This window comes from Cavia porcellus, unplaced genomic scaffold (assembly GCF_034190915.1).
Source record: "Cavia porcellus strain 051 isolate PalLab524CR breed Dunkin Hartley unplaced genomic scaffold, mCavPor4.1 scaffold_17, whole genome shotgun sequence".
NCBI lineage: Eukaryota > Metazoa > Chordata > Mammalia > Rodentia > Caviidae > Cavia > Cavia porcellus.
The window spans coordinates 70,804,813-70,832,451 of NW_026947500.1; the positions used below are offsets into that span (position 1 = coordinate 70,804,813).

At 57.0% G+C, this 27,639-nt stretch overlaps 3 protein-coding genes across 5 annotated transcripts; 2 read left to right on the forward strand and 1 right to left on the reverse strand.

Moving 5' to 3' along the window:
- The first annotated feature begins 1,855 nt into the window (after positions 1-1,855).
- Cnn1 (calponin 1) lies at positions 1,856-8,972 on the forward strand. Its single transcript, XM_063228723.1, has 7 exons — positions 1,856-2,024; positions 4,151-4,272; positions 6,052-6,118; positions 6,195-6,332; positions 6,428-6,538; positions 8,004-8,150; positions 8,241-8,972. Exons 1-7 carry the CDS (start codon positions 1,962-1,964, stop codon positions 8,484-8,486), a joined length of 894 nt encoding a protein of 297 aa, XP_063084793.1. The 5' UTR covers positions 1,856-1,961; the 3' UTR covers positions 8,487-8,972.
- A 1,988-nt stretch (positions 8,973-10,960) lies between these two features.
- On the reverse strand, positions 10,961-13,122 carry Elof1 (elongation factor 1). Its single transcript, XM_003461248.5, has 4 exons — positions 12,969-13,122; positions 11,938-12,071; positions 11,720-11,790; positions 10,961-11,546 (listed from the first exon to the last, which is right to left on the reverse strand). The coding sequence occupies exons 2-4, from the start codon at positions 12,051-12,053 to the stop codon at positions 11,482-11,484; spliced, it is 252 nt and encodes an 83-aa protein (XP_003461296.1). The 5' UTR covers positions 12,054-12,071; positions 12,969-13,122; the 3' UTR covers positions 10,961-11,481.
- A 3,329-nt stretch (positions 13,123-16,451) lies between these two features.
- On the forward strand, positions 16,452-27,349 carry Acp5 (acid phosphatase 5, tartrate resistant). 3 transcript variants are annotated; one of them, XM_063228725.1, is made up of 7 exons: positions 23,618-23,702; positions 23,833-23,874; positions 24,706-24,892; positions 25,223-25,489; positions 25,674-25,801; positions 26,256-26,601; positions 26,884-27,349. In XM_063228725.1, the coding sequence occupies exons 4-7, from the start codon at positions 25,223-25,225 to the stop codon at positions 27,127-27,129; spliced, it is 987 nt and encodes a 328-aa protein (XP_063084795.1). In that variant the 5' UTR covers positions 23,618-23,702; positions 23,833-23,874; positions 24,706-24,892; the 3' UTR covers positions 27,130-27,349. The 3 variants fall into 3 exon arrangements, with proteins under 3 accessions (XP_013005629.2, XP_063084795.1, XP_003461297.2); XM_013150175.3 differs by lacking the exons at positions 23,618-23,702; positions 23,833-23,874 and adding an exon at positions 16,452-16,580; XM_003461249.5 differs by lacking the exon at positions 23,618-23,702 and having other exon boundaries at positions 23,729-23,874.
- Positions 27,350-27,639: the final 290 nt, after the last annotated feature.

Sequence of the window (27,639 nt, forward strand, 5' to 3'; positions counted from 1 at the left end):
GGGGCGCGGGCCGCGAGCTGAGCCCAGGCGCCGGGCTGCGCGTGCGCAGTACGACCTGAGGCCCGCGGCGCGAGGGCAAGGTCCTCGGACTCGCGCGCGCTTCGGATCCCGGACGGCGGGTTTCAGCGCTCAGTGGGCGCACTGCTCGGGCTGTGAGAACAGATGCAAAGACTTAGTATATAGCAGATGCAGGGTTTTTTTAAAAAAATGTTTTTGAGACAGGGTCTGGCTATGCAGTTCAGGCTGGCCCTGAGCTCACTTTGCAGCCCAGGCTGGGCTCCAATTTGCAGCGATCCTCCTGCCTCAGCCTCCCGAGTGCTGGGATTACAAGTGTGCACCAGCACACCCGGCTTCCTTGATGCGTGTTGCTTTAGCTGCAGCCTAGCGTGTCAGTGGTTGCTCGATTGGGAGTGATCTGCTTTTCCCTTCCCGTCCACACTCCAGCCCCAGAATTTTGGCACTGTCTGTGTACACCTCTAGATGTGCCTAGATAGGAGATGCCACCGGCATCTAGCAGTACAGAGGATGCTGGTTCAAATCCCGCTATGCCCGCCCAGGACGACCGCCCCCCACGAAGAATTAGGCAGCCCTGCCTGTCGGCGGTGCGGAGGTCCAGAAATTCTGCCTCATCCTCACGGCGTAGGGGGAGAGGGAGGTTTGAGTTCAGATCCTGCGACACATTTCTAGAGAAAGTGATTCTGTGGCCTCGTGCCTTGGTCCCCCCCCCATCAGTGCTCCGTGTGCAGATGACAGCACCCACCTAGGAGAGGTGGGGGGCCCCCTGCGTGTCTCAGCTGTGCCTTCCGGTGTGCCCCTCAGATTTCACCTCCGCGTCACTGGTGTGTGGCAGGCCGCTGACCTGTCCAGTGTCACAGTCATGGCCTGACGTATGTGGGCACGGGGTCCACCCCTGTGGTACAGCGGTGACAGATGCCGGCCACAGCTGCTTGCAGAGGGGCCTGCCAGGCACAGGGACGTGGGGCACACACTGACAGGGTCCCCCTATGGCTCAGGACACCTGCAGGTGGATGGGGAGGGCACCTCAGGTCTCTGGACCTTGTCAGGTGGGGGAAGAGATACAAAAGCCAGGTGCCAGCTCAGACAGCAGCGCCTGCGTCCCTCCCTGCGCCAGGCCCTGGGCTGGGCATGTTGGGGGTCATATTTCTTTTTAGTCCCCTCCTTGTCCTCCTCCGTCTCTCCCCCTCCCCCCAAGGCCTGGAACGGACCCTTGTCCTTGCTATTCAAGCATTTTCCACTGAGCTACACCCCCCAATCCTTTTCGCTTTTATTTTGACACGAGGTCTCCCTAAATTACCCTGGCTGGCTTGAACTTGCAACCCTCCTGCCTCAGCCTCCGGAGTAGCAGTGATTCCAGATGTGCACCATCTTGCCCGGCTGCGCTATCCATTCTCATCTTCGCAATGGGACCATGAAGCAGGTACAATCGGCCCATTTTACAGATGGGGTGACAGAAGCCCAGCCAGGAGAAGGGGTTTCTCTAAGGCTACGTATAGAAGGCGATGTCTGGAGTTAAACCTAGGATACTGCTTCTCGAACTTCCACTGCCTCAAGAGTGGAGGGGAGCCTGATGCCCTCGGAGATAAAGAGACTCGGGGACCCCGGGCAGCGTGGGGGAGGGGCCGGGGGAGAAAGCTGGTGTCTGGCTCGATCAAGCCCCCCGTCCAGAGTAACGCACGCTGCCCCGGACTCCAGGCGGAAACTCTGACACCATCAGCTCCCAATACCAAGGCCCTGACATCACGAGAGAAGGGGGGTGGCTAAGGTGGGGCGCCCCGCCCCTCGCAGGCCCCTGCGGCCAATGGGGCGGCCTTAGAAGAGACCCGGGCGCCTCGGGAGCTTCAAAAACGTGTGAGCCGGGAAGAGGGTGCAGACGGAGCCCGGGCTGCAGCCACCTAGGTCCTCAGCGACACCCCGCTGCCCCTCAGAGCCCACCGGTCAGCATGTCCTCTGCCCACTTCAACCGGGGCCCCGCCTACGGGCTGTCAGCCGAGGTCAAGAACAAGGTAAGCCCCTGCCCGGCCAGAAGTCCCACTCTTGGGGTTCCCTGAACCCCCTTCTGCCTGTCACATGTGACTTGCAACCTGCTGGTGGAGGAGGATGGCCCCTGGGTAGGGGCTGTCTTTCTCCCCCTCCGAAACATCTCCGAGCTCTCAGCTGCTTTTGGGGGGCAGAAGGGGGGCACCCAGCCACCCGCAAACAAAGACATCACTGCCTTACAAAGACCCCCGAGTTATCAAAGTCCTCTGACAGCTCTGTGAGTTCATGGCTGGGGACGCTGGGGAAGGCTTGATTGTTCTTGTACCTCACCAAGAAATTGGGGAGCCCTTGAGATTGGGGGTTCCTGAGAGGTAAAAAAAAAAACTCGGGGATCAGAAGGAAGAGGGAGACAGTTGGGGAGGGGGAATGGGTCTCAGGGACTCTGGGCAGGGGTCTCCTCACCGCAGAGTTTGGAAGACACTGGGGACCATCTTTTTGCTGAGTGGCTGGGCTGAGGCTCAGAACGGCCAGGCGAGGTGCTAGGGTCCAGGGCAAGGCAGGTGCGGGGCTGGGCCTTGCACCGAGCCCCCCTCTTTTCACTGCCCCCCCACACACCAGGAGGGGAGCAGTTTCTCCGGGTGAGCGGACTTGGAGCCCCTGTCACCCCGAACTCTTTCAAGGGGTTCCCCAGTGGAGGAGCTCAGGCCCCATTTGACAGAGAGGAACACTGAGGCCGGCCGGCTTTTAGGTTGCAGAGTGAAGAAGCGGCGGGGGGGGAGGGGCCGGGACTGCACCCTGGACGGGGGACCCCCTCGGCCCGCGGAGGGGGCGGCTGTCAGGCGGGAGTCCGGGCCCAGCGCCGCCCCCTCCCCCTAGCGCCGGCCCCGGCGCCCGCGGAGCCTCCGCGCCTTATAAGGCGGCCTTGCGGAGCCGGCTGCTCTATATAAGGGCTGGTCTGCTTTATAAAGTCGGGCTGGCGGGAGGGGAGGGGACCGCGGGGCTGGGCAGGTGAGGGGCTGCCCCTGCCCACCTCCCCCTGCTCCGGAGCGGGGCGGCCGGGTGCCAGCGATCCGGAATTCTGGAGGACGACGGGGTGATGGGGGGCAGCGCAGGCAGAGGGGAATGGGAGAGGGGAGACGCAGGGAACCCGCTGGGAGGGGAGAAGGGCATGGGGGAGACAGACACACAGACAGACAGACACACAGGCAGAGCCCCACCCCCTCCCCGCGCAGCCAGGGTCCCTGCAGTCAGATGTGAGAAATTGCCCTGCCGGGCTGCGATGCAAAGTTATAAACCCCGCCATCCCCCGGACTGGCACCTGGCACCGGCCTCCCCGAGAGAAGGCGACCCTGCGACAGAGCCGAGGAAGGACAAACAGAAATGCAGGGAAAGAAGGCTGAGGCAGGAGGATTGCCTAGAGTTTGAGACCAGCCCCAGCCGCGCAGGAGTTCGAGGCCGGCCTGAACTGCAGTGAGACCTTGTCTCCAGCAGACAAAACAAACACAAAAAAAGAAAAGAAATGCAGAGAGCCGCGGTGGTGGCACTCGACGTCGTCCTAGTGCAGGGGAGGCTGAGGCAGGAGGCCACCCGGCGTTGGAGGCCAGCCTGAGCCTCAAAGCAAGACCCCGTCTCAAAACACCGCCACCACCAACAATGACAAAAAGACAGGCAAGGGTGGGCTGCACAGGGCGAGGCCCCCACTCCTAGCCAGAGACCCAGTCGGGGTGCAGGGGGTGCAGTAAGCACCTGGTGGTGGCCACAGCCAGCCGGCACCCAAGGGCTCCCCCGTCACAGCTTTTATCACCCCCTGTCCAAGGCACCCCCTGTTCCAGCTGGGGGGTACAGAGGGGAGGCTGGGGGGGGGGGCCCAGGTGGCCAGGCGCCGCCCTCCAGCTCTGAGGATCCGGCTCTCAGCCCCCCCTTGTCCCTGTTCTGTTCTTGGTGCCAAACCTCAGAATGCCCGGAATGGCCCCCTGGGCAGGTGCCACCTCAGCCCCGCCCCTGCCCCCCAGGACGCCGGGACAGCATTGCCTTAGTTGGGATGGGACAGGCGGAGATCAGGCCCGGGAAGCCTCAGCTGGAACCCGGCGGCCACAGCCGCTCCCTGGGCTCTGCACCCTCACGGCCCCTGTCCCTGTGTCCCCACCTGCAGCTGGCCCAGAAGTACGACCACCAGCGGGAGCAGGAGCTACGCGAGTGGATCGAGGGTGTGACCGGCCGCAGAATCGGCAACAACTTCATGGACGGACTCAAGGACGGCATCATCCTGTGCGAGTGAGTGGGGCCGCCACCTGGGCCCCACGCCGCCACCACCATGCAGCTCCCTCGGCTCCCTACAGGCCTCGTAACCTGGCCAGCTTCAATGCCTTCTCCCTCATACCTCCAAACTGTTTAAATATCGCGCCCATTTAACAGGCAAAGAACACTGAGGCTCAGCTGGGTGGGGTAGTACACGCCTGTCATCCTGGCACTTTGGGAGGCTGAGGCAGGAGGGTCTCAGATTCCAGCCTCACCTGTGCTGGGAGGGAGGAGTTGGGAGTGCTTGTGTTGTTTGTTGTTTCAAAAAAGAAAAAAAGAAAACAAAAGAAAAAGAGTAGAGTTAACTAACCAATGAGTCATCCACGCATCCATTGACTCAGGAGCACCTACAGAGCTCCTGCTGTGTGCAGGTCTCTGTACTAGGCCCAGGTCAGGGAGCCCCGATCCCAGAGGGAGAGACGGGTAGAATGGGTCAGGTAATCACACCATTTTCCACCAGGACTCTGGGGGAGGAGGGAGCAAATCTCAGAGGACTACAGGAAGGGGGTGGGGTAGGGATCTGCGATAAAAGCCAGTAGACAGCACAGACAGCCAGTGCAAAGGCCCTGAGGCCTAAAGCTTGAGGCTGGCACCGGGCTGATGGGATACAGGGTAAGTCAGGGAGTTAACTGCAGGCCAGCCAGGCAGGATGGCCAGCCCTGTGAAAGGGTTTAACCTGGGCACGGTGGCGCATGCCAGTAAATCCCAGCACTTGGGAGGCTGAGGCAGGAGGATCATTGCAAGTGGGAGACCAGCCTGGGCTACAAAGTGAGCACAAGCCAGCCTGAACTGCACAGACAGACCCTGTCTCAAAAAGACAAATAAAAATCGAGTTTGGGTTTTATTCTGAAGGAAGCCACTTGGGTGGGGAGAGGTGGGGGTCTGCATTGGAGAATAATTTCAATTTTGTGTGTGGGGGATGATGGGGATGGAGCACCAGGCAGAGCTGTACTGCTGGGCTACACTCCCAGCCCCTCCCTCTTATTTATTTTGAGACAGGGTCTCCCTAAGTTCCTGGGCTGGCGTCAACCTTGCGATCCTCCTGCCTCAGCTTCCTTAGTAGCTGGGATTACGGCATGCACCACCATGTGGCCTTCTTGACAGTTTTAAAGTTCTTTTCCTGTCTGCTAGATGAGGCAGGATCACCAGGGAGATGAAATGGAAGCCAGGAGCCCCTGGGTGGCCACCGCCAGAGAGACGCCGTGGTGGCCCCGAGCAGGACAGGGGTGGCCCCCGAGGTGTCCAGAAAGCCGAGGCAGAGGGTTTGCCGAGGGAGTTGGCACAGAGCTGGGAGACCGGGAGGGTCGGCCTTGACTGAGCACCTGGCGGGGGGGGGGGGGGGGGGAGCTTGGCTGGGAGGGGCGCCAGGAGTCCGGGTGGGGTGTGTGCGGTTTAAACCCCCATCCGAGTCCCCAGTGGGAGGAGCCCGATTGGTCATCACTGAGATGTGGCCAACAGTGGGGGCCCAGGACGCTGGGGTGGTGGCATACACCTGACATGCCAGCACTCGGGAGGCTGAGGCAGGAGGATCACAGTGAACTCCAGGCCAGCCTGGGCTGCACAGTGAGTTCAAGGCCGGGCTGGACTGCTTAGCAAGACTTCAAAAACCTCCGGCAGTCAAGCAAGCTGCAGGGAAACCACCACAAGTGGCAGAAGATGCCACGACACGGGACTTCCCGGAGGTTTTCTCCGCGCCCCACGGGTGCCGGTTGGAGCCGGGCTGCCTGGGAGAGCTCAGTCCCTGTCCCTTTACAGATTCATCAACAAGCTCCAGCCGGGCTCGGTGAAGAAAGTGAACGAGTCGACCCAAAATTGGCACCAGGTGAGGTCAGGTAAGCCCTCAGCCCCGCGCCCCTCGGTGCCCGGCCTCCCGGCCCTGACGCCCCTGCTCCCCGCAGCTGGAGAACATCGGCAACTTCATCAAGGCCATCACCAAGTACGGGGTGAAGCCCCACGACATCTTCGAGGCCAATGACCTGTTCGAGAACACCAACCACACCCAGGTGCAGTCCACGCTCCTGGCCCTGGCCAGCATGGTGAGCGGGGGACCCGGGTGGGCGCTGGGGGGGGACCTGGGACAAAGCAGCAGGCTGGGTGCTGACCTCTGGGCCCCTGTCCTCACCCCATCCAGGCCAAGACGAAAGGCAACAAGGTGAATGTCGGGGTGAAGTACGCGGAGAAGCAGGAGAGGAAATTTGAGCCAGAGAAGCTGAGAGAAGGGCGGAACATCATCGGGCTACAGGTCCTGCCCCTTCCCATGATGCCCCTTCCCATGATGCCCCTTCCCATGATGCCCCTTCCCATGAGGCCCCTTCTCATGAGGCCCCTTCCCATGATGCCCCTTCCCATGATGCCCCTTCCCATGAGGCCCCTTCCCATGATGCCCCTTCCCATGATGCCCCTTCCCATGAGGCCCCTTCCCATGATGCTCCTTCCCATGATGCCCCTTCCCATGATGCCCCTTCCCATGATGCCCCTGCCCTGCCTGGGGCATCATGGGAGGGCAGCTTGGTCTCTGCATGCTGTGAGGACAGAGTATTTGTTGTTAATTATAGGCTAGGCATTCTTGCTCTTCTTTTCTTTCTGTTCTTTTCTTTTGTCTTCTTTCTCTCTCTTTCTTTCTTTTTTCCTTCCTTCCTTCCTTTTTTTCAGAGTCTCACTAAGTAATTCAGGCTGGCCTTGAACTCACTATGTAGCTCAGGCTGGTTTTTTTTTTTTAATTTAAATGAATTAATTACCTTAAGTTTAATTTAATTTAATTAAAAGATTTTTTTGGTCTTTTTTGAGACAAGTTCTCACTATGCAATTCAGGCTGGTCTTGAGCTCACTTTGTAGCCCAGGCTGGTCTTGAACTTGCAACGATCCTCCTGCCTCAGCCTCCAGAGTGCTGGGATTATAGACATGTGCCACCACCATGCCTGGCTTTAAATTTTATTTTATTTATTTATTTTTGGTACCAGCGATTGAATTCACAATCTTGTGTTTGCCAAGCAGGCCCTTACACCACTGAGCTAAACCCCCAGCTAAATTTTATTTTAAAGAGAATAAAACCAAGGGCTGGGGATTTAGCTCATCGGCATAAGCACTTGCCTTGCAGGCGTGGGGTCATGAGTTCGATCCATAGTACCAAGAGAGGGAGAGAGAGAGAGAGGGAGAAAGAGAATAAAACCAAACAAAATGAAACAGAATAAAGCCAATCAAAACAAAACAGCAAAAGTGATACAGGGCATTAAAACAGAATAACAGGAAATCAACAATGACTACTATAATGCCTCTTGTTATCTTCAAAATAGCTGCCCGTACCATCAGACATAATAAATCAAACAGAATAAAACCAGGCTGGTGTTGTGACTTTTTTTTTTTTGGTACTGAGACTTGAACTCAGGCTCTTGAATTTGCCAGGCAGGCATTTACGCCATTGAACTATATCCCCAGCTCTCAGGCTGGTTTTGAACTCGAGATGATCCTCCTGCCTCAGCCTCCTGAGTGCTAGAATGACAGGTGTGTGCCACCACATCTGGCCTTCTGCATTTTTCCATTGACCAAATCTTTCCCTGTGCCAGTCCCCGGTGAGTTACGTTCCTCGGAGCCTCAGCTTCCAGCCTGTCCCTGAAGATGGCAGCAGTGTCATGCTGTGACACCCGCCATGTCTCGTGGCCTCTGGGGAGACTCTGATTCTCGGGGTGATTGTCCCTCTGCCTTCCTAGATGGGCACCAACAAGTTTGCCAGCCAGCAGGGCATGACAGCCTACGGTACCCGGCGGCACCTCTATGACCCCAAGCTGGGCACAGACCAGCCGCTGGACCAGGCCACCATCAGCCTGCAGATGGGCACCAACAAAGGGGCCAGCCAGGTGAGCGGGAGCGCAGGGTGTGCCGCCAGGCCCGGGCCCTCCCCACCCCTGTCCTGCGGGCCGACCTCCCGTCCCCGTCCTCCTCTGCAGGCTGGCATGACGGCACCCGGGACCAAGCGGCAGATCTTTGAGCCCAGCCTGGGCATGGAGCACTGCGACATGCTGAACGTCAGCCTGCAGATGGGCAGTAACAAGGGTGCCTCGCAGCGGGGCATGACGGTGTACGGGCTGCCGCGCCAGGTCTACGACCCCAAGTACTGCCTGACGCCCGAGTACCCCGAGCTGGGCGAGCCGGTGCACAACCACCACCCGCACAACTACTACAACTCTGCCTAGGCCCTGGCCCGCACCGCTGCTGCTCTAGGCTGGCCCCGGCCCAGCCGCCCCCCGCCCCTGCATGACATCCCCAGCCCCTGGCACCTGCCTACAGGGTCACAGTCTGGGGACAGCAGCCTGTGTGTGCAGGGAAGCGGGCCCTCGCCTCGTAGCGCTGCAGGGTCCACACAACAGAGCTGGGGTGTCCTTGACAGCACCCAAAGGATGCACCAAGTAAAGCTACGGAGCTGCCCTGCTCCCTCACAAGTGGGTACCCCAGGACTAGGAGCCCCTCCCTCTTTCAAGCAAAGCCCCCAGAGCCCAGGCTTGGCCCGGCCTCGGCCCCCTCCCCGGCGGGAGCGAACTGCATGCCCCGAGACGCAGCGGACACACGCGGTTTGGTTTGCAGCGCCTGGCGGCTGGCGCAGGTGGCGTGACAGCGGCGTTTGTAACGCGAGCACTTTCTTTTTCTATGTCACTGGAGCACAATAAATGGCTGTCAAATCACCGGAGCCCTCAGGGACGCGGGTTCTGGCGCTAGGGAGGCTCTCGTTCAAACAGTCCCGCGTGGATTCGCCCTGCCAGGGCCCCCCCAAACTGTCAGGAAGGGGCCACACAGCAGGAGGCGGCAGGCAGCTGTCTGGCTCCTCTCATCTTGCCTGAGCTCCAACACTTGTCACATCAGCGGGGCCTCTGTCTTCTTCCTCACAGAGCGCAGATCTTCCTGGGAAGTGTGTGTGTCAGGAATCTATAGCACCCCCAAACCTGCACCATCCCCCAACCCTCGGCCATGGAAAACTGTCCCCATCAAACCAATCCCTGCTGCCCAAGAGTTCACACGTGAGTCCCAGGATACACACGTGGGTCTGGTGTGGCGACAGAAACCGTCATCCCAGCATTCAGGAGGGAAGTTGCCAAGTTCTAGGCCAGCTTGGAGTATATCATGAGACTCTATCTCAAGAAAAAATAAAAAAAGTCATGCATGGACTTCACAGCCACTTGGCCAGATAAGGGCCATGCACTCTACGTGCTCACGTGAAATGCACACATGTACGCCCCAAGCATCTCACGTACAACTGTGTACACACATACCATTAGCACCTACAATGTGCAAAAGGCATATACTGGCTTGGGGGTGCAGCTCAGTGGTAAGCAGTTGCAGAGCTTGTGCAAAGGCCCTGGGGCCATCACTTGCTGGGCTTGTGCTTGGTGGCCTAAGGCAGGTGGGGTCCCTTCCCTAGGCCTTTCTCCGAGGATAACTATCTTATAAGAGTCCTGGGGCCATTGTGATCAGGGCAACCCTTCAGCCAGGGGCAGGAGGGACGGGGAAGCCGGGAGGCTTGGCCTTCAGGCCGGGAGATAACCGGTCAGATAGCAGTTGAAGACACATTGTGTCCCTGGCCTGTGTCCTGCATTTGCCCTACTGTGGTCAGGGTGCCCAATTTCTTATGCTCCAGAGTGGATCCGTTTTCCCAGTGAAAAGGCCCCAGCCATCCCACACGGAAGCCACCAGCCATCAGAACTCCAGGGAGGGGATGCAGGCACAGGAGGGATCAAGCTGTCTGCAGCCACTCCACTCCGGCCCATCCCCGGGATGGGGTGGAGGAGGCTGGAATGCGGGACCCGCGGGGTCAGACACCAGAAACCCCACATGCAGACGCACACAGCCCCTGGGGCCTCGTAAAGCGGACTCCAGCCTCTCTTGGCAGTGTGCGCCCCTATGCCGGGAGGACTCGCGCTGGCCTGGAGCCCTTTCCTCGGGAAAACAGCACCATATTAGCACTCGGCTTGTCAGAAGGGATGGGCGGCTGTCGGAGGAGCAGGCACCCCAGCCCAGGGGCCTGCCTGTCAAGCTGCAGGTCCTCTGGGGGTCAGGAGAGGAGCCAGGACCACCAGGGAGGGCCTGTGCATAGGTAGTGTGACAGGCCAGCGGCACAGCCAGGTGGTCAGGGCCACCAGGGCCACTTGACCTCTTCCTCAGCCACTGGCACATGGCATCTGCTCCTCTGGCCTCAGCCCTGGCCTGGAAGGCTTCTGTGCCTTCCCTCTGCACTCCTGGGCTAAGTGGAGACACTAGACCTGTCCAGGTGCCCAGGGTCAGAACCGTCACCCTTGGGACCCCCAGCTGTTCACATCAGCCATGTGTATCCTGCTGGCACCTCCCGCCTTGGACGACGAGCTGGCTGCCATGCTCCCTCCCACAGCCCCCAGGATGGTCAGCGAGCTGTCTGTCCCTTCAGCCCGGACCCTGGACTTTTAAGGAAGTGGCTTGTGGGCTGCAGAGCCAGCGTCCTGGGTTCAAATTCCTGCCATGCCTCTCTGCTGCTTCCTCTTCTGTGAACTTTGGGTGTCCCTGGCAGTATCTTCTGGGGTGACAAGTCCTGAGAGCTCGGTGTGGTTTGGGGTGGCCCATCGGGGCAGCAACCCCCCACCGCCCTCTCCAGGATCACCTCCCCTCACCCCGAAATCACCCAGGAACTCGGCACAGCCAGGAATCTGCGTTGGCTATTTTATTGAGGGGCTCGTGACCGACAGCTTCCCCGAACCAGTCCTGCCTGCCTCCTCTGCAAAAGCCTTGGAGGATGGACCGGCCTTTCAGTTAGTGCGGGGGGGCTGGCTCGCTCTGCCAAGGGAGCAGGGCACTGAGGGTATCGACTCCAAGCCACAGGGGCAGACTGCTGTCGCCGCTGGAGAAGTTCCACATCTGTCTCCTGCCTGGGTGTCAGGAAAATGCCCCTCCGGGAAACTGAGGCCCAAAGCCAGGGGAGGCGGAGGGAGCAGCCCAGAGGTTTCTGGGATCAAGAGAGCCCCAGCAGGGCCCTCAGGCCTGACAACCCCTCAACTGCTCCCGAAGCCTAGAGACACACAGGCTCACGCTGCTCACTCACACCCACCACGAAGACACACGGGCCAAGACAGCCCTGGACCCACCCCCGACCCCTGGAATGTCTCTGCTGGTGCCCAGTGGGCGGGTCCACGGCAGGCGGGGCTGCCAGGGGGCGGGTCCTCGGCGTCGCTACTGATTGGCTGCCTCGCAGGCGTCTATCCAATCGCTGTACACATCCACGGGTTCTGAGAGATCTGAGGCGCTGAAGTCAAGGGTGATTGGTGGCAACTGGACCCCTCCCTTGACAGGCACGTGACTGTACCAAAGCATACAATATGGTGTCCAGCCCCCTCCTCTTGACCAGGCCAGCCCTGACCACCAGACCTGCTCTCCCATCCCACTAAGAAGCCCGATTATCCAAGGATACAAGTGATAGGCGTCTGGAATTCCTCTAGGCACACAGTACAGGAAATGACTCCGGTGTTGCGGGCACGGTCCCTGAAACAAGACGAGGTGGACGGTGACCCTTCAGCCTGCAGGTGAGCACCTCACCAGCTGAGAGTCCGGGGCAGACTGGGAGCCTGGCAGAGAAGGGGGTCAGGGAGAAGCTCGGGGCCGCGAGGCACAATGCCCTGCCCTACTCACATCTTCACATCACAGGACTTCTCGTGATTACAGAAAGGGCAGGTAAACTGGGTCTCCAGGGTGCCCGTCATCTTCTTCTTGGGGGGTGGCTTCCGTTTCGACTTCCTGCGTCCCATGGCTTCGAGTGGAAGAATCTGGGGCACGGGGCAGGGCAAAAGTCAGAGGTTTGTTATGTATTCCAGGCTGAACTTGAATCTACCATGTAGCCCAGGCTGGCCTCAAACTCAGAGATCCTCCTGCCTCAGCCTCCTGAGTGCTAGGATGACAGGTGTGTAGCAACATACCAGAATCCCAGATCGGATAACACAATGCCCTCAGGTTCTGAGTGGCTGGGGTGAGACCTGGCTGTAAACTACTAAAGCTCTCTGTGTGAGCTCCCCCTATTAATCGGAGCTGAGCCAGGACTCGGCTCAAGGGACAGTCGAGCGAAGGCTCTGAGATGCACAGAAGAAAGCACCAGCCCCAAGACCCTGAAGGCTGGGGAAGCACTAAGGTGTAGCCTGGGCTGCAGCCCAATGCTGTGACCTGCTAGGCAGCAGAGTGACCTTCCCAACTCTGGTCACCTGGCCAGACCCTTGATGTCTGGCAGACATCAAGCACGAAGCAACCACTTGTTGAATGAATAAACGATTTCCCGGCTTGGGTTACAGATGGACCCCAGAACCTCACGGCACCTAGCGATCACAGATCCTCCACGCCATCCTAGGATCAGGGTCTGGCTCGTGCCAGTCCAAGCACGTTGGCGTGGTAGTGGAAGAGAGTTGAATCCCCCCCCAACGGCCGGGACCCCAGAGATGATGAATGGGCCGTGGCCCCCGGATCATCGGGGCTTCGGTGTCGCCTCCTGATCGCCCCCCGCAGGAACCGGGCCGAGCTGCCCCGCTTGGTACGCTGGGGTCGGGGGGATTCATATCGTCCGGTGGCACGCACACCAGGGGCTCCTGAAGCCCGTTTCGGGATCCTGGTGTGACCCCGAGCAAAAGGGCGCCCAGCCTCGTCCGGCCCCAAAGCCCCACCGTGAAAACCCTCACCTGCACTCGTTTTCCCTCGCTGCAAAGGCCAGTGCACCCGGGAGACAGTGGCTTCCGGCTCCTGGCGGAAGTGGAGAGCGCGCTTCCACTCAGGCCCCGCCCAGCCGTAGCCAAGACAACCAGGCGAATAGGCCCCGCCTCCTCCCGCGCCCAGTGGTATTTAAATTAGGAGCCGGCGCTGGAGACGCAGTGCGCCTGCGCGGCGAGCAGAGCGCTTGTAACTTTCCAGAGCTCCTGGCTGCTGTGTCTGGTTATATTCCCCAGGAGTGGCTGTTCGAGCGTCGCTTTGGACATCATCCTCTGTCTCTGTCTTTGTATCTCTCTCTCTTTCTCTCTGTCTTTTTCTTTCTTCGTATGTAGTTCAGGCTGGCCTTGCACTCACTATGGAGACTAGGCTGTCCTCAAACTTGTGATCCTCCTGCCTCAGCCTCCCGCGTGCTGGGATTACAGGCGTGCCATGTTGTCTTTTCTTCCAGTTCCTGTCTTATTGCTACCCGCTCAAAGACCATCGAGGATCGTCTCTCCCACCTCGACAATGTTTTTATTTTTTGAGACAGCGTATCCTCATGTAGCCCAGGCTGGCCTCGAATTTACAGCAACCCTCCTGCTTCAGCCTCTCCAGGGCTGGGATTACAGGTGGGCGGATATTGTTCTTTCAAATATCCCACCGCGGAGCAGTAGGAGCTCATAGGCTTAGGGCTGAATGGCGGGGAGGGGTGTGTAAAAATGTTCTACTCAAACTCCAGGACTTTCTTGGATCGTTAAAAACTTTCAAATTCAAACGAGAGGTGGTGGTACAAGCCTGTGATTCTGCTGTAATCATAGCACTGTCGGAGACAGACCAGATTACAAATTCAAGCCCAACCTGGGTAATTTAGTGATATAATAGTGGGCCACTGAGGGCCATATTCAGGACCTAACTGGACCTTGAGTTGAAAGGCAATGTTTGGTTTGGAAACCCACTCTTGGGGCGGGAGATACAGCTCAGCAGCACAGCACCTGCCTAACAAGTGCGAGGTCCTGAGTTCGATTCCCAGTACACCTCCCCAAAACCCCACCCTGACCCGACATGGTGTCACATGCCTGCTGCATACTGCGCTGCCGGCACTCCAGGAGGAGGCTAAGGCAGGAAGATCTCCAGTTCAAGTCTCGCCTGCGCAACATAGTGAGACCCTGTGTCAAAATAATAAAATGGGCCAGGGAAGGTAGCACAGTGTGTTCAGTGCTCAGTACCACCACCACCACCAAAATTCCTCTGCAGTTGCTGGGAAGCAGTTAGAGAGGGGAGCTGGGAGAGCTGCAGCAGAGACTGGATAAGAATGTGGGGGCCCCGAGGGGGGAGTATTAAGGTGGTGGACAGAATTTCACATACCTGGAAGTTGGCATTGGAATCCACTTGTATCAATCAGTGCTTATCAGAAAGAACAGATAATACAAAATATCCAAGAATATATAAGAATGTACAACACTGGCTTACAATGGCTGCCCGCAGAGTCAGGTGTGGAAGAGTGCAAAATGTCCACCTGCACCCTGGGGACCCCAAGGGTCCAATGGAAGGCCGGGAGTTCAGTGAAGTTTTCCACGTGAGTCGGTATCACGAGGCCAAAGAGTCTGTGCCGGAGCCATAAGATGAAAGGGAAGAAGTGTTCCCATTTCATACTGCTCTGGTGCCAGTCCTAGGGTGGGTCTTGCATACCTGCGACTGTGCCGAGCCAGTCTAGTTGTCACAATCAGCCCTCATGCCAGGCTCTGTTTGTTTTTGGACCTAAGGCGGGCAGGGCCAGGCCCCAGACATCTTCCACTTTAGCACAGTCTGGAATGAGGATCCCTGCAACATCTCAGGACGCTCCTAACCAGGCCTGGTGGTGCACACCTGTCTTCCCTGCACTTGGGAGACTGAGGCAGGCAGATCACTGTGAACCCAAGGCCGCCTTGGGTTACATAGCAAGACCCTCTCTTTCTAAAAGAGAGAGAGAGCGAGAGAGAGGGAGAGAGACAAAGATCTGTATGAATAGAGGGAGAAAATGGAACAAAGCCTTTTATACATTAGAAGGGGAAGCGGGAGATTTAGCTCAGCAGCTCAAAGTGCTTGTCTGGTAAATGTGGTCTTAAGTTTGATACCCGGTACCAAAAAAAAAAAAAAAAAAAGAGGAAAAGGGGTTGAAGGGAGGGCCGGGGAGGGGAATGGGGAATAAAAGAAGCAAGATATATTATGAATAGGTACAAATTCCCTACGATGGATGTTATCATTATGTGTATCTAAAATATACCAGGAACTGGGGATTTCGCACAGAGGTCCAAGTGCCTGCCTGGCAAGCGCAAGGTCGTGATTTTGATCCCTGGTACAAGGGAAAAAAAAAAAAAAGGTACCAATAAAATATAAAAAACGCAGAAAAAAAAGAGCTGCAAGGAATGGGGGATCATTAGCATATGGAGGTTATTTAATGACTTGGGGACAGATGGGGCACAGGGGAGGATTCAGGAACAGGAGAGGGACCCAAGAAGCCAGCAGCCAGGGCAGTAGGAGGAGGAAGAGGAGGGTGGGTGGTCTTTCTTAGACACCTCCCCTGAAGGCCTTTGGATGTTGTCTTTTGCGTGTTTAATTTTTTTTTTTTGTCTTTTTCCTTTTTATCGGTACCAGGGATCAAACTCACGACTGCCTGCTTGCAAGGCAGGCGCTTATGCCGCTGAGCTAAATCCCCAGCCCCCACTTGTTTAATTCTTAATTCTTGTGTTTGTTTTTCTTCTTCTTCTTCTTCTTCTTCTTTACAAAAACCAAGCAGGAACCTGTTAATTACAAGATCCCAAGACAGCGCCAAATAAATCTCAGGACCCCGGATGTAGAACCTCTCGCGAGATTTGGATAACACGTTAGGACCCAGATTCCAGCAGGAGCACACTGAGAACTTTTTACACAAAGGTTACACTTTATTTTTGCTGTTTTTGTCTTGTTTGGCCCAAGTTCACTCTGCAGAGCCCGTTTTTTCCCCTGTCACTTTTCAGTTTAACTCCTGGCACCGTTTTAGGCTCATCTGGTCCAGTTCTTGCTCGAGGCAAAGCTTTCAGCTGGGAAAGGGCTCCCTAAAGAAGCCACCGGCTCTCGGGGTCACAGCGTCCTGTGTGGCTGGGAGTTGGAGGCCGATGAGGAGTTGACGGTTGATTGGGCAAGCCTTGGGTTCCTGGGGACCCTGATAAGAGCTGTTACGTTAGAATGTTCTGGAAAATAAGTTTCAAAAGACATATTTTCTGGTGCATATTCGTTTTGCAAAATATGAGCTCTGGCGTCCTTAGGGCTTCTGCGCAGATGTCTCCGCCAGAGGCTCACGAGGTCATAGGTGGGGCTCGTCAGAGGCGGCTGGATATGGTGTGTGTGATGCCGGAGATTAGGGGTGTGTGGTTGCTAATTAGTCACCAACGGGTTTGGGTAACCAATGGGACGGCCTACCCTGGGTGTGGGCGCCACCCGCCCTAGCTGTGCAGCTGGGTAGGACGCCAGGGACAGGAAGAGGGCTGCTGTGATCACTCGCTGCTTTCTGCCTGCTCTCTGATGCTCCTCTGCCCTATCACGCTGCTCTGGAGCCAGCCAACTATGGTCTGAAACCTCCACGAAAGGTGAGCAGAAAAAAATCCTTTCCCTGGTAACTCTGGGTGTTGGGTGTTTTGTGTCAGCAACAACAAAAAATGTAGTGTTTTCTTACATGCCTGTAACAATTTTGTCTGTTTTTAAGAAAAAGTCTCAGCCAGGTGTGGTGGTGAATGTCTAATCCCAGCACGCGGGAGGCTGAGGCAGGAGGATCACTGCAAATTCAAGGCCAGCCTGGGCTACATAGTGAGACCCTGTCTCAGAAAGACCAAAAAGAAAGAAAGAAAAAGGCCCCATACGTAACCCACGGTGACCTTGAACTCAGGGCAGTGCTGCCTCAGCCTCACCAGCCCTGGGTTTATAGGTATGCACTACCACACCCAGCTATAACCCTTTTTTTGATCCCAGAGCCTTCACACTGAGCCATAGCCCAGCTTTGAGTTGTTTTCTGTCTTTGAGAGAGGGTCTCACTAAGCCTTGCAGTCTGGCCTCGAACTCACACTGATCCTCCTGCTTCAGCCTCCTGAGTACTGGCATCACAGGCGTGCGCCACCTGCCCAGCTCTCCAACGCTTTTAAAAATATTATAATTTGAGATAGTGCGCCAAGTCCCTTAGTTGTCCAGGCTGGGCTTGAACTTGTGAACCTCCTGCCTCAGCCTCCCAGAGAACTGGGATTATAGCCTTGCATCATCGTGCCGAGCTGCCTATACCAATTTGAGCATGTCAGTGTGCGCCTTAGCCTGTCTCATCTACCCCACCCTGGCCCTGGAAATAATTTGTGAAGACAAATATTTCAGATGGCTGGGTCTCCATGGTGACCCCTAGAGGGCAGACTGGCCCTTTGTTTTTGAAACACGGTCTTGCTATGCAAATTGAGACTGGTTTTGATTTCAGGATGTAGCCCAGGCTGGCTGGACCGGCCTCCAGCCTCAGCCTCCCAAATGCTGGGATTACAGGGCTTGATTGATTGATTGATTGATTGAGATTGGCTCCAGCTAAGAACTTCTGGGCACTGAAGAGAACATTATTTTCCAAGCACCGACACTCTTCCTGTGACTTTTACTTTCTGTTTGAAATCTAACTGCTGGGTGCATACGTTGTTTTTGAAGTTGGCAGTTAGCAGAACTCACTCAAGTGTATCCCTGAGTTTCTTTAAGTGATTAAATGTAAGTTTCACGTTAAGGAGAAACTACACAAAGACTGGGCTCTAGTTACTCAATCACTGAAGTATCAGGTGAAATTGTACAGATACATAAAACTTAAATTCACATGCAGACGGTTGAGCTGGGGGTGTAGCTGGTGGTGAGCGCCCGACTGAAATGGGTGAGGCTCTGGGTTGGATCCCCAGGACCTCTGATCAATTGTGTGATTACTCTTAGTCTTAAGGTGGGAGTAGTGGCCATCTGTTAGTCCTGGCTACTTGGAAGGCTGAGACAAGAGGATCTTGTGAGCCCAGGGGTTGGAAGCCAGCCTGGGCAATACAGTGAGACTCCGAATCTCAAAACAAGAAAGATACAGAGGTGATCAGCCGACCAACGGAGCTTAGCCCTGGGCTCTGCACACACAGACCTGTCCTCAGCTGAGCAGACACTGTGTCCACACCTGGGCCGGTCGCAGTGCTTCTGCCCCAGAGTCTCCTCCTCAGAGCTAAGTTCTTCCTGCCCAGGCTCTGAAAGCTGGGAGTAACTAAGCATTGTCCCTCTTCAGCTGTGTCTCTGGGCACTTCTGGGCCGCTTGTAGAGGTGGATGACGCTGCTGGGCATGGTGGTGTTTGCTTGTAATCCCAGCACTCTGGGAGGCTGAGACAGCAGTGTCCCAAATTCATACCCAACCTGGATAACTGGACAAAATCTCATCTCAAATGAAAACAGCGGGGGCCAGGGATTTAGCTCAGTGACTCAAGCGCTTGCTTAAGTGGCTCACGTCATGAGTTCAGTCCCCAGTACCAAAAAAACAAAACAAAAAACCAAAAACAAATAAAAAAAACCAACAAAAAAGGGGCTAGTGAGGGCTGGAGATTTAGCTCAGCGGCATAAGCGCCTGCCTTGCAAGCAGGCGGTCGTGAGTTTGATCCCCGGTACCGATAAAAATGAAAAAGACAAAAAGAAAAAAGAAAAAAAAAAAAGTCAAAAAAGGGGCTAGTGACATAAGTCCACATACACACACATGCACGCGTACACATGGATACTAGTGCATGCATAGATAAGCAATAGAGATAAACACAGATTTTAAGACTGAGCGGTGTGTTTGGCTTGTTTTTGTAAGAACTGATCTTTTAAAAATGTATTCCACAAATTACTTATTGAGGACGTACCGTGCACCTTACTGTGTGCCAGTAAGGACAAAGAAAAAGGGGACTTTATTAACTTATTTTTGAGACGGGGTCTCACTATGTGTATCCCAGGCCGGCCTCGAACTCAAGGTGATCCTCCTGCCTCAGCCTCCCGAGTGCTGGGAAGACAGTGTCACCAGCACCCCTGTCTAGGCAGCTTTCCACTTCTCAGCCGCTAACGTGAATGCCCGCATATTTTGATAAGGGAACACCCGTTGTATTTTGTCTCTCCTTGGAGCACAAATGGAGAGCAGCAGCTGGCTGTACTGGTGCACACCTGTAACCCCAGCACTTGGGAGGCTGAGGCAGGAGGATCGAAAGTTCGAACCCAACCTAAGTTACTGAGACCCTGCCTCAGAGTAGAAAATAAGAAACTGGCCAGGTGTGGAGGACCACCTGGCGACTCTCCTTAAACAGAGAAGTTAAAGAAAGCCTGGCCCTGCCTCTGTCCAGAGCTGGCTGGGCCATTTCCTTTCCCCTTCAGTTGGCCCTAAGCAACGTAAACAGTGCTGGCTGAGGTGTGGATGTGTAATCTTTGACGCCATTTCCCTGCTCTCCCGGGCTGTGACTTCCCAGGACAGAAGAGGTTTGCACATCAGAGCTGAAGCACCAAGCCCAGAGCACTAGCTGCTACCTCGGTTGTGCTATGCAGGTTGGTCTTTCTGCGGATCTTTCCCTCTGCAAATTGCCAGGTGCTCCTAGGCGTCCTGCAGAGCCCAGCTCACAGTGCGCACCTGTTTCCTGCTGCCTCCTCTAGCCACCGGGTTAGGCCCTGGGTCGGGCTCCTTGCTCCTGTGAGCCCCTATCTAGGCTGTCTCTGGGCTCCCCGTAGCTATAAATATGGCTGAGTGTCTTTTTTCTGCCGTGGGTTACACTGAAAGCAGTAGATTGGAATTAACTTGCTAGACCAACAACGTTTCCATGGAATGACAAATGTAACTTCCCAGGCTGAGACAAGGGTGGGAAAGTCTCTGCAGGATGGAGTCCAGCGGTGTAGTGCTGGCCGGCGCATGCTAGACCACAAGTTCCTTCTCCGGGGCCACAAAGGACAAAAAAGAGGAACAGCATTGAGCCTGTGTGCCCACCCCATTCCCAATCTGATTGTCCACCCAGTCCTGTGTTCCAGGGACCTCCTGGTGGGGACAGAGAGGACATACATGCTTGACAAGGGTGGGACTGTGGAGTGGGTAAGCAGGGCTAACTGAGGCCCAGAGGCCCCAGGAGGTGGCATCTCAGGATGATGAGAAGCTGGGTCAGAAAACGGAGGGCTGTCCTCAGGGAAACGGCAAGTGCAAAGGCCCTGGGGCCTTCATTGCTGTCCTGAATGCAAATTGAGCATTGTAACAAGATTTGAGGGCCGGAGATACAGCTCAGGGGCATAAGCGCCTGTCTGGCAAGCACAAGGTCCTGAGTTCAATTCTTGGTACAAAAAGAAAAAAACAAACAAAACCTACCACACATAAAATTGAATGAAGCAGGATATGGTAGCACACATCTATAATCCCAACATTTGGGAGGCTGAGGCAAGAGGATCTCTGCACTTTGAGGCCAGCCTGGGCTATAGCAAGACCAGGCCTCAACAAAACACAAAACAAAAGCATACATGGGATTGAATAAAGTTATAAAGGAGTGCGTGAAATATTCCATCAGGGGCAGAAACAGGAGCCAGGCTGGGTTGGTAGAGACCGGAGACCTTACTCATTCTGTCCTTTCCCAAGTAATTCTGAGCAGTCGCCTGCACGGGCTCCTGATTTGAGATGTTGGAGAGATACCAAGAAACAACCCGGAGGAGGTTCCGGGTCTTTGGGAGCTCACAGGGGTGAGTGAGGCAGGGACAGCGTGGCACACAAGCGTGTCTGTCAGGCGGTGGTGAGCACAGCCACAGAGACTACAGATGCTAAGTATAGGTCCTGGGGCCGGGGTGCTGCACCCCCAGGGGCGCCTGCCTAGCGCACATGAAGCCCTGGGTTCCATCCCCAGCACTGCGACAAATTTATTTATTTATGTAGCAATATGTTTTTTTTTTTTTTGTCTTTTTTCCTTTTTACCGGTACCAGGGATCGAACTCACAACTGCCTGCTTGCAAGGCAGGCGCTTATGCCGCTGAGCTAAATCCCAGCCCTGGTAGCAGTATGTTTTAAAGACAAAAATGAAGACCGTGAGGCAGGCAGGCACTGGGTGAGTGATAAGACAGGAAAAGCCCTCAGGCAGGCAGAGCAGCAGGTGCCAAGGCCCTGAGGTCAGCGGCTGCCCAGCAGGCAGAGGAGGCCCCAGAAGCTAAGGGATCAAAGAGAGAAAAGTGGAGAAGAGGACGCCCCAGGGCGAGCCGGGGAGGGCAGAGCCCAGGCCATACAGCTCAAGGAGGAACTCAAGCATGGGACTGAGGCCCAGGCTGCAGGGGGGAGGGGGACTGTGGGCACATCCAGGTCCAGCAGTGCGGGAAATCTGCAGAAATGGGGTCCCAATGGAACAGACAGGGGCGCTTAGGCCAAACCAAACGGGGGCAGAAGGACAGCTGTAGAAGCTCCAGGCTGCCTCAAGTTCCCTGCAGAAAGTCCAGCGTGGGGGCGCACGCCTGTCATCGTAGCCCCAGGGAGGCTGAGGAAGTTTAAGTTCCTTACAAGTTCCAGGCCAGCCTGAGCTGCACAAGGAGAGTGTCTCAAAAAGACCAAAAAAAGAAAAAAGTTCCCTGCACAAAATAGGGTTTATTTAAGGTTTTTAAAAACATTTTTGTACTAGGATTCAAACTCAGAACCCTGCACCTGCCAGGCAGGTGCTGTGCCGCTGAGCTATGTCCTTGGCCCTTGTTTAGTGTTTTGAGACTGGGTCTCCCTGTGTAGCCCAGGCTGGCTTGAGCTCAAAGCCATCCTCCTGCTTCAGCCTCCCCAGTGCTGAGACTACAGGCGGGTTCGTTAAGTACTTTATTATTCCGCAGAGGGTGGAAAGCAGGCTTAAGCAGGCCAAGCCTGCTGCCCTGCGTCTCCCCACCCTACTCCTGCTTCATTTTAACCACATGCACTTTTTGTGTGTTTTTCTGATTTTAAAAAATACCAAAAGTGCCAAATCTAATGACAAAGTTATAAATGGGGTAATGGTTATTCCATGTAATGGGATGATGACAGAATTAAAAATATAAAGCCAATTAAGATCATTAAGCTAACAGAAAAGTTATAAACGGGCGTGCTGGTGCATACCTGAAGTCCCAGCTCCTCGGGAGGCTGAGGCAGGAGGATTGCAAGTCTGATTCCAGCCTGGGCAGGTCAGCAAGATCCTACTTCAAGATTTAAAAAGGGCTGGGACTGTAGCTCAGAAGTAGTGCGCCCCTGGGTTCCACCGCTGGTACTGAAAAGAAAAAGTTATAAAGGGCACCCACATGGAAAAATTAATGGTGCTGGGCAGGGTGGCACAGGCCTGTGCTGTCATCCCGTCACTTAGGAGGCCGAGGCAGGAGGATTGCTGTCCGTCCGTTTGAGGCCAGGCTGGACTACGTAGTGAGACCCTGTCTCGGAAATAACACTCAAATCAACCAATCAATAAAAGTCAAGGTCAACCTGCGCGACCTACCGAGACTCCAACTCTTTAATTTTTAAAAATTTTACATTTCTTTTGTTGATATTCAAAGGACTCCAGGCTCGGTCTAGATTTCCCGCCTCCCACAATGCACCCTGTCCTCCTGTGACAGCTGCAGATGCCAGTCGGCCCTTGTGCCACCGTCCCTCCACGTGGGACGGCCCGGTGTGGGGGGCTGCAGTTATGGGGTTCAGGGCTAAACCTCGGAGGAGAATTGAAACCTTAACGGAATCAGGCAGCATCATGTGACACGGGCGACCGTTCCCTGGACCGGCCCCTTCAGGTGGTGCCCGCCAGGTGTCCCCGGGAGGGAGCCTAGATGGCAGCCACCAGGTCCAGCGCACTCTTGAAAGGGGGTACAGGGCGCTGGGAGAGCCGTGAAGCCCCCCACTCCCCGGCTGGGCCAGTGGTCGCCTCTCATCCTGCTCTCTGGGAGGCTGAGGCAGGAGGGCTGAAGGCCTAAGATCATCCTGGGCGGCTTAACAACCGAGAGGCTGCTTCAGATAAAAGATAAGCAGGGCTGGGGATGCAGCTCGATGTGAAGGCTTCGGGTTCAACCCTCCAGTGCTAAAAAGCAGCAGAAGGAAAATTGCTGGCTGTTTCTGGGGCGTGCGTGTGTCCTTAAATTCTGTGACATTCTAGGGGTTACCTGACCCTTCTCTCATACCCTTTACCCTGCTGCAGTGGAACCCAGGGGCTCCCCCACGTCAGGCAGATGTGACCCCCTGAGCTGCGCCCCCACCTCTTCACACCCATCAGTTTTTGTTTGGTTTTGATTTTTGTGTTTTGAGTCAGGGTCTCACTGTGTAGTGCACGCCGGCCTCTAACACACAGCAGTCCTCCTGCCTCAGCCTCCTGAGCGCTGGGATCACCTATTTTAAAGCCAGGGAGACAGAGCAGGAAGCTGTCAAACCTCCTCCGTACAGGTTGGCCTCGGTCCTCCGCACGGCCACCGCCGGCTATGGCCCAAGGGTGCCCGGGTGTCCCAGGCTGGGGACAACTCTCGGGAGAAGGACATGGAAGAAGAAATGGGCCCCAGGGCTTCCCCTTTGCCTAGACCTTCAGCCCCGGAGCGCAGGTCTGGGTCCACCTGGGCGTCCTCCGCCCAGGTCGCTGGGGCAGGTGGGGCCGGTCCGCCGGGTCTCCACCCTCCACAGGGTGCACCTGGCCTCCTCGGCCACCTCCTCCTCATTAAAACCTGGGCGAGCCGCAGTCCCGACCTCTGCACCCAGCCCACACGGGAGGCAGGTGAGCTGGGGGAGGGAGGGCGTCTCTGCCTTTGTCTCCCAGTTCCTGTCTGTCTGTCTGTCGTAGCTGGGACACTGGGGGGCTGGGGGGTGTTGGTATCACTAACAGCCATCTTCCCTGGCTGACCCAGGTGGCGTCGCTCACCCTCTGTGAGCCTGTATTCCTGCACTGGGTGAGTGTTCCTTCTGTCTGCTGGCATTCCAGGACTCTGGGAGGCTGAGGCAGGAGGATCTGGAGTTTGCCCCCAGCCTGGGTAACTTAGCAACTTAGCGATTTAGCAGGCACTGGAGGGACTGGGTTGTGGATGTCGGAGGACCACCCCGGGTAGCATCGGAGCTGGGAGGTGACAGGGAGGCCACACCCTGCACTGCCCAGCCCTGCAGCCCTCCCTGAGAGACCGAGTCCCTGGGAGGTCTCACAGGCAGCTGCTTGAGGTGCTGAGGTTAAAGGGGACAGTCACATGGCTCTGTCTCCAGGGGCTCTCATGGGCCAGGCGACAGGAGGGTCAGGGAGATGTGGGCTTCACTTCCCGGAAAAGAGAAGCCACTGGCACCGCCACCACCACTGTGTGTATGTGTGGGTGGGGATAGGGGGGGCAGAGGGACCCAGGAAGTCCCCACACTCTGATGTCACCAAAGCCCGCTCGGGTGGGGGCCAGCCAACAACTGAGGCACGGAGCACAGGTGCTGCGCTGAGTCTGGTCCCACAGCCCCGTGACACAGCCAGTGTCCCAGCCAGGCCACCCGGCCCTGCAGGCTCAGCAGATGTGACACACACACAGAGCTGGGCTGCACACAGGAAGCGGGCCCCACCCAGACACGGGTGGGCGTATACATCTGCAGGGACACACACAGACACACACACACACACACAGGCACACGCACGGCTGGGCCTGGTGCACGCCTGGGTGCACAGAGGACACAGACAGTCGTGCAGGCCCAGCGGCCGTGCGGCTGCAGCTTCCCACGCTGGCCCTGACCCCAGCCTGGGATCCCGTGTCCAGTTCTAGGGAAGTCGGCCTCACATGACCCAGGGGAGGGCCCTGGGCCCCGAGCTTGTCCTTGGAGAAACTGCATCACCCTTCCGGAGGACCCACCTCCGCCCCCGGGAATAAAGGCCCCGAGCTGCCCGTCCAGCCCCGGAGTCCACCCGCCTCCCGAGGCCCAGCTCAGCAGCTCCAGCTCGCCAAGGTGAGTTCTGGGTGCGAGGGAGTGCGGGAGGGCGAGGGCTTCCCGGCACTCTTCCTGTCCTCTCGGCCGGTTCCCGCTGGTGCCACCGAGTCTTGGGAGCTGCAGCACCCCGGGGTCAGGTGTGTGGGGCACACCTGTCATCTCAGCACCCAGGAGGCTGAGGCAGAAGGATCACCACAAGTTAGAGGCCAGCCTGGGCTGCAGACCCTGTCTCAAAAAACAAATCAAAACGAAAAACTCCCCCCAAATTCACCCTGCGGGTCCTGGTCTACAGGAACGGGGTATTGGCTCCCCAGGGGCTCTAGGGCTCACACGTGGTCTCTCTGGCAGATGTCTGCGTGGACGGTGCTGCTGGCCCTGCAGGCCGCACTGCTGCTCCGCCTGGCCGACTGTGCGGCCCCCACGGCCACCCTGCGCTTCGTGGCCCTAGGGGACTGGGGCGGGGTCCCCAACGCCCCCTTCCACACGGCCCGGGAAATGGCCAACTCCAAGGAGATCGCCAAAGCAGTGCAGATGATGGGGGCCGACTTCATCTTGTCCCTGGGGGACAATTTCTACTACAACGGGGTCCAAGATGTCAACGACAAGAGGTTCCAGGTGTGTGCGGGGCTGGGCAGCGGCACCCAATCTGGTGGCCTTCCTGTGGGAGGGCAGAGCCGGGTGGGAGAGTGTCCGCAGGTGCCCAGAGCACCCCATGGCTCCTTAGTGCTTGGCCCCTGGTTGGTGGGAACATGAGGGCAGCTGTGACCACCAGAGGGGGCGCCCTTCCTGCCCACCACAGGAGACCTTCGAGGACGTGTTCTCGGACCGCTCCCTGCGCAACGTGCCCTGGTACGTGCTGGCCGGGAACCATGACCACCACGGGAATGTGTCGGCTCAGATCGCCTACTCCAAGGTCTCCAAGCGGTGGTGAGCATGCCCCGGGGATGGCGAGCCGGCATGGTGGCCCAGGACTGTTATTCTAGCATTTGGGAGGCTGAAGCAGGAGGGTCTCCATGAGGTGAAGGCCAGCCCAGGCTATATAGTGAGTTCAAGGGCAGCCTGGAATATATAGCCGAGAAACTGTCTTGAAAAGAATCAGGGCATAGGATGGCTCAAACCTATAACCCAGCACGGTGGGAGGCCGAGGCAGGAGGATCACAAGTTCAAGCCCAGCGGTGTAAACTTAGCAACCTAAGACCCTACCCCAAAATAAATATAAAAAAGGCTTAGGGATATAGCTTAGGGCAAAAGCCCCGGGTTCAACCCCCAGTTTAAAGATAAATTCATCAAGTTTTAAAAAGGTCTTGAGTGGCCCTGGCCCCGGCCCTGCCCTGACGTTTCTCTGCCCCAAATGTCCGCCTGCGGCCTCCGTCCCCACCAGGAACTTCCCCAGCTCTTTCTACCGCCTGCACTTCAAGATCCCCCGGAGCAACGTGACCGTGGCCATCTTCATGCTGGACACGGTGACCCTGTGTGGCAACTCGGACGACTTCCAGAGCCAGCAGCCCGAGAGGCCCCGGGACCTGGCAGTGGCCCGGACTCAGCTGTCCTGGCTCAAGAAGCAGCTGGCGGCGGCCAAGGAGGACTTCGTGCTGGTGGCCGGTCACTACCCCGTGTGGTCCATCGCCGAGCACGGGCCCACCCGCTGTTTGGTCAAGAACCTGCGGCCCCTGCTGGCCACCTACGGAGTCACCGCCTACCTGTGTGGCCATGACCACAACCTGCAGGTGAGGGGCAGCCCGGGGCACAGCCGGCCTCACAGCAGCAGGAGGCTGAGGCAGGAGGGTCGCTGGGAGTTCCAGGTTGATCCGGGCTCCATGTGACTTCAAGGCCGGGCTGAACTGTGCGGTGAGACCCTGCCTTAAAAAAGAAATGAAAACATAAATAAAATAAGACTCGAGGCTCAGGAGTAGATGTGGCCGTGGGGGTGAACCCCGCCCCACTGTCCTGTCAGCCTCCTCCTGGGACTGGAGCTCCCCAACCCTGCGTCCTGTGTCCTTTGTCCCCAGTACCTTCAAGACGAGAACGGCGTCGGCTACGTGCTGAGCGGGGCCGGGAACTTCATGGACCCCTCCGTGCGGCACCAGCGCAAGGTCCCCAGCGGCTACCTGCGGTTCCACTACGGCTCCGAGGACTCACTGGGCGGCTTCGCCTACGTGGAGATCAGCGCCAAGGAAATGACGGTCACCTACATGGAAGCCTCGGGCAAGTCCCTCTTCAAGACCAGCCTGCCTCGGCGGCGGACCAGGCCCTGAAGTCCCAGGCTCCCGCTGTGCCCGCCGGCCGGCCGAGGCAGGGGACTCACCTGCAGGGGGACACAGGGACCAAGGCTCCGGGGCAGCAAGGACTCGGGTCCCAGCCTGCGCATCACAGGCCTCACCCAGGCCGGGCCCTGGGGGTGCATGGTGGGGCGGGGCGGGGGCGGGCACAGCACCCTCTGTCACTGCCATTCAATAAAGGAACAGTTGTCAAGGCCGCGTGTGTATCTGGGGCCCGTCATGTCCAGGGGTAAGAGCGTCCGGGATCCCCGCCTCCTCCCGGGAGTTCCATCTATAAACAGCTGGGCACTCTTGTGGATGTGAGTTTAAAACCCAAGAGCTGGGCGTGGTGGTGCACGCCCGTGATCCCAGCAGTAGGGAAGCTGAGGCAGGAGGATCGCCGTGAGTCTAGGCTGGCCTGGGGTACACAGCGGGACCCTGTCTGCAAAGAAAGAACCCCCCACCCCCACAAAACCCCACGAACCTGTAGCGGTGGCACCCACCTGT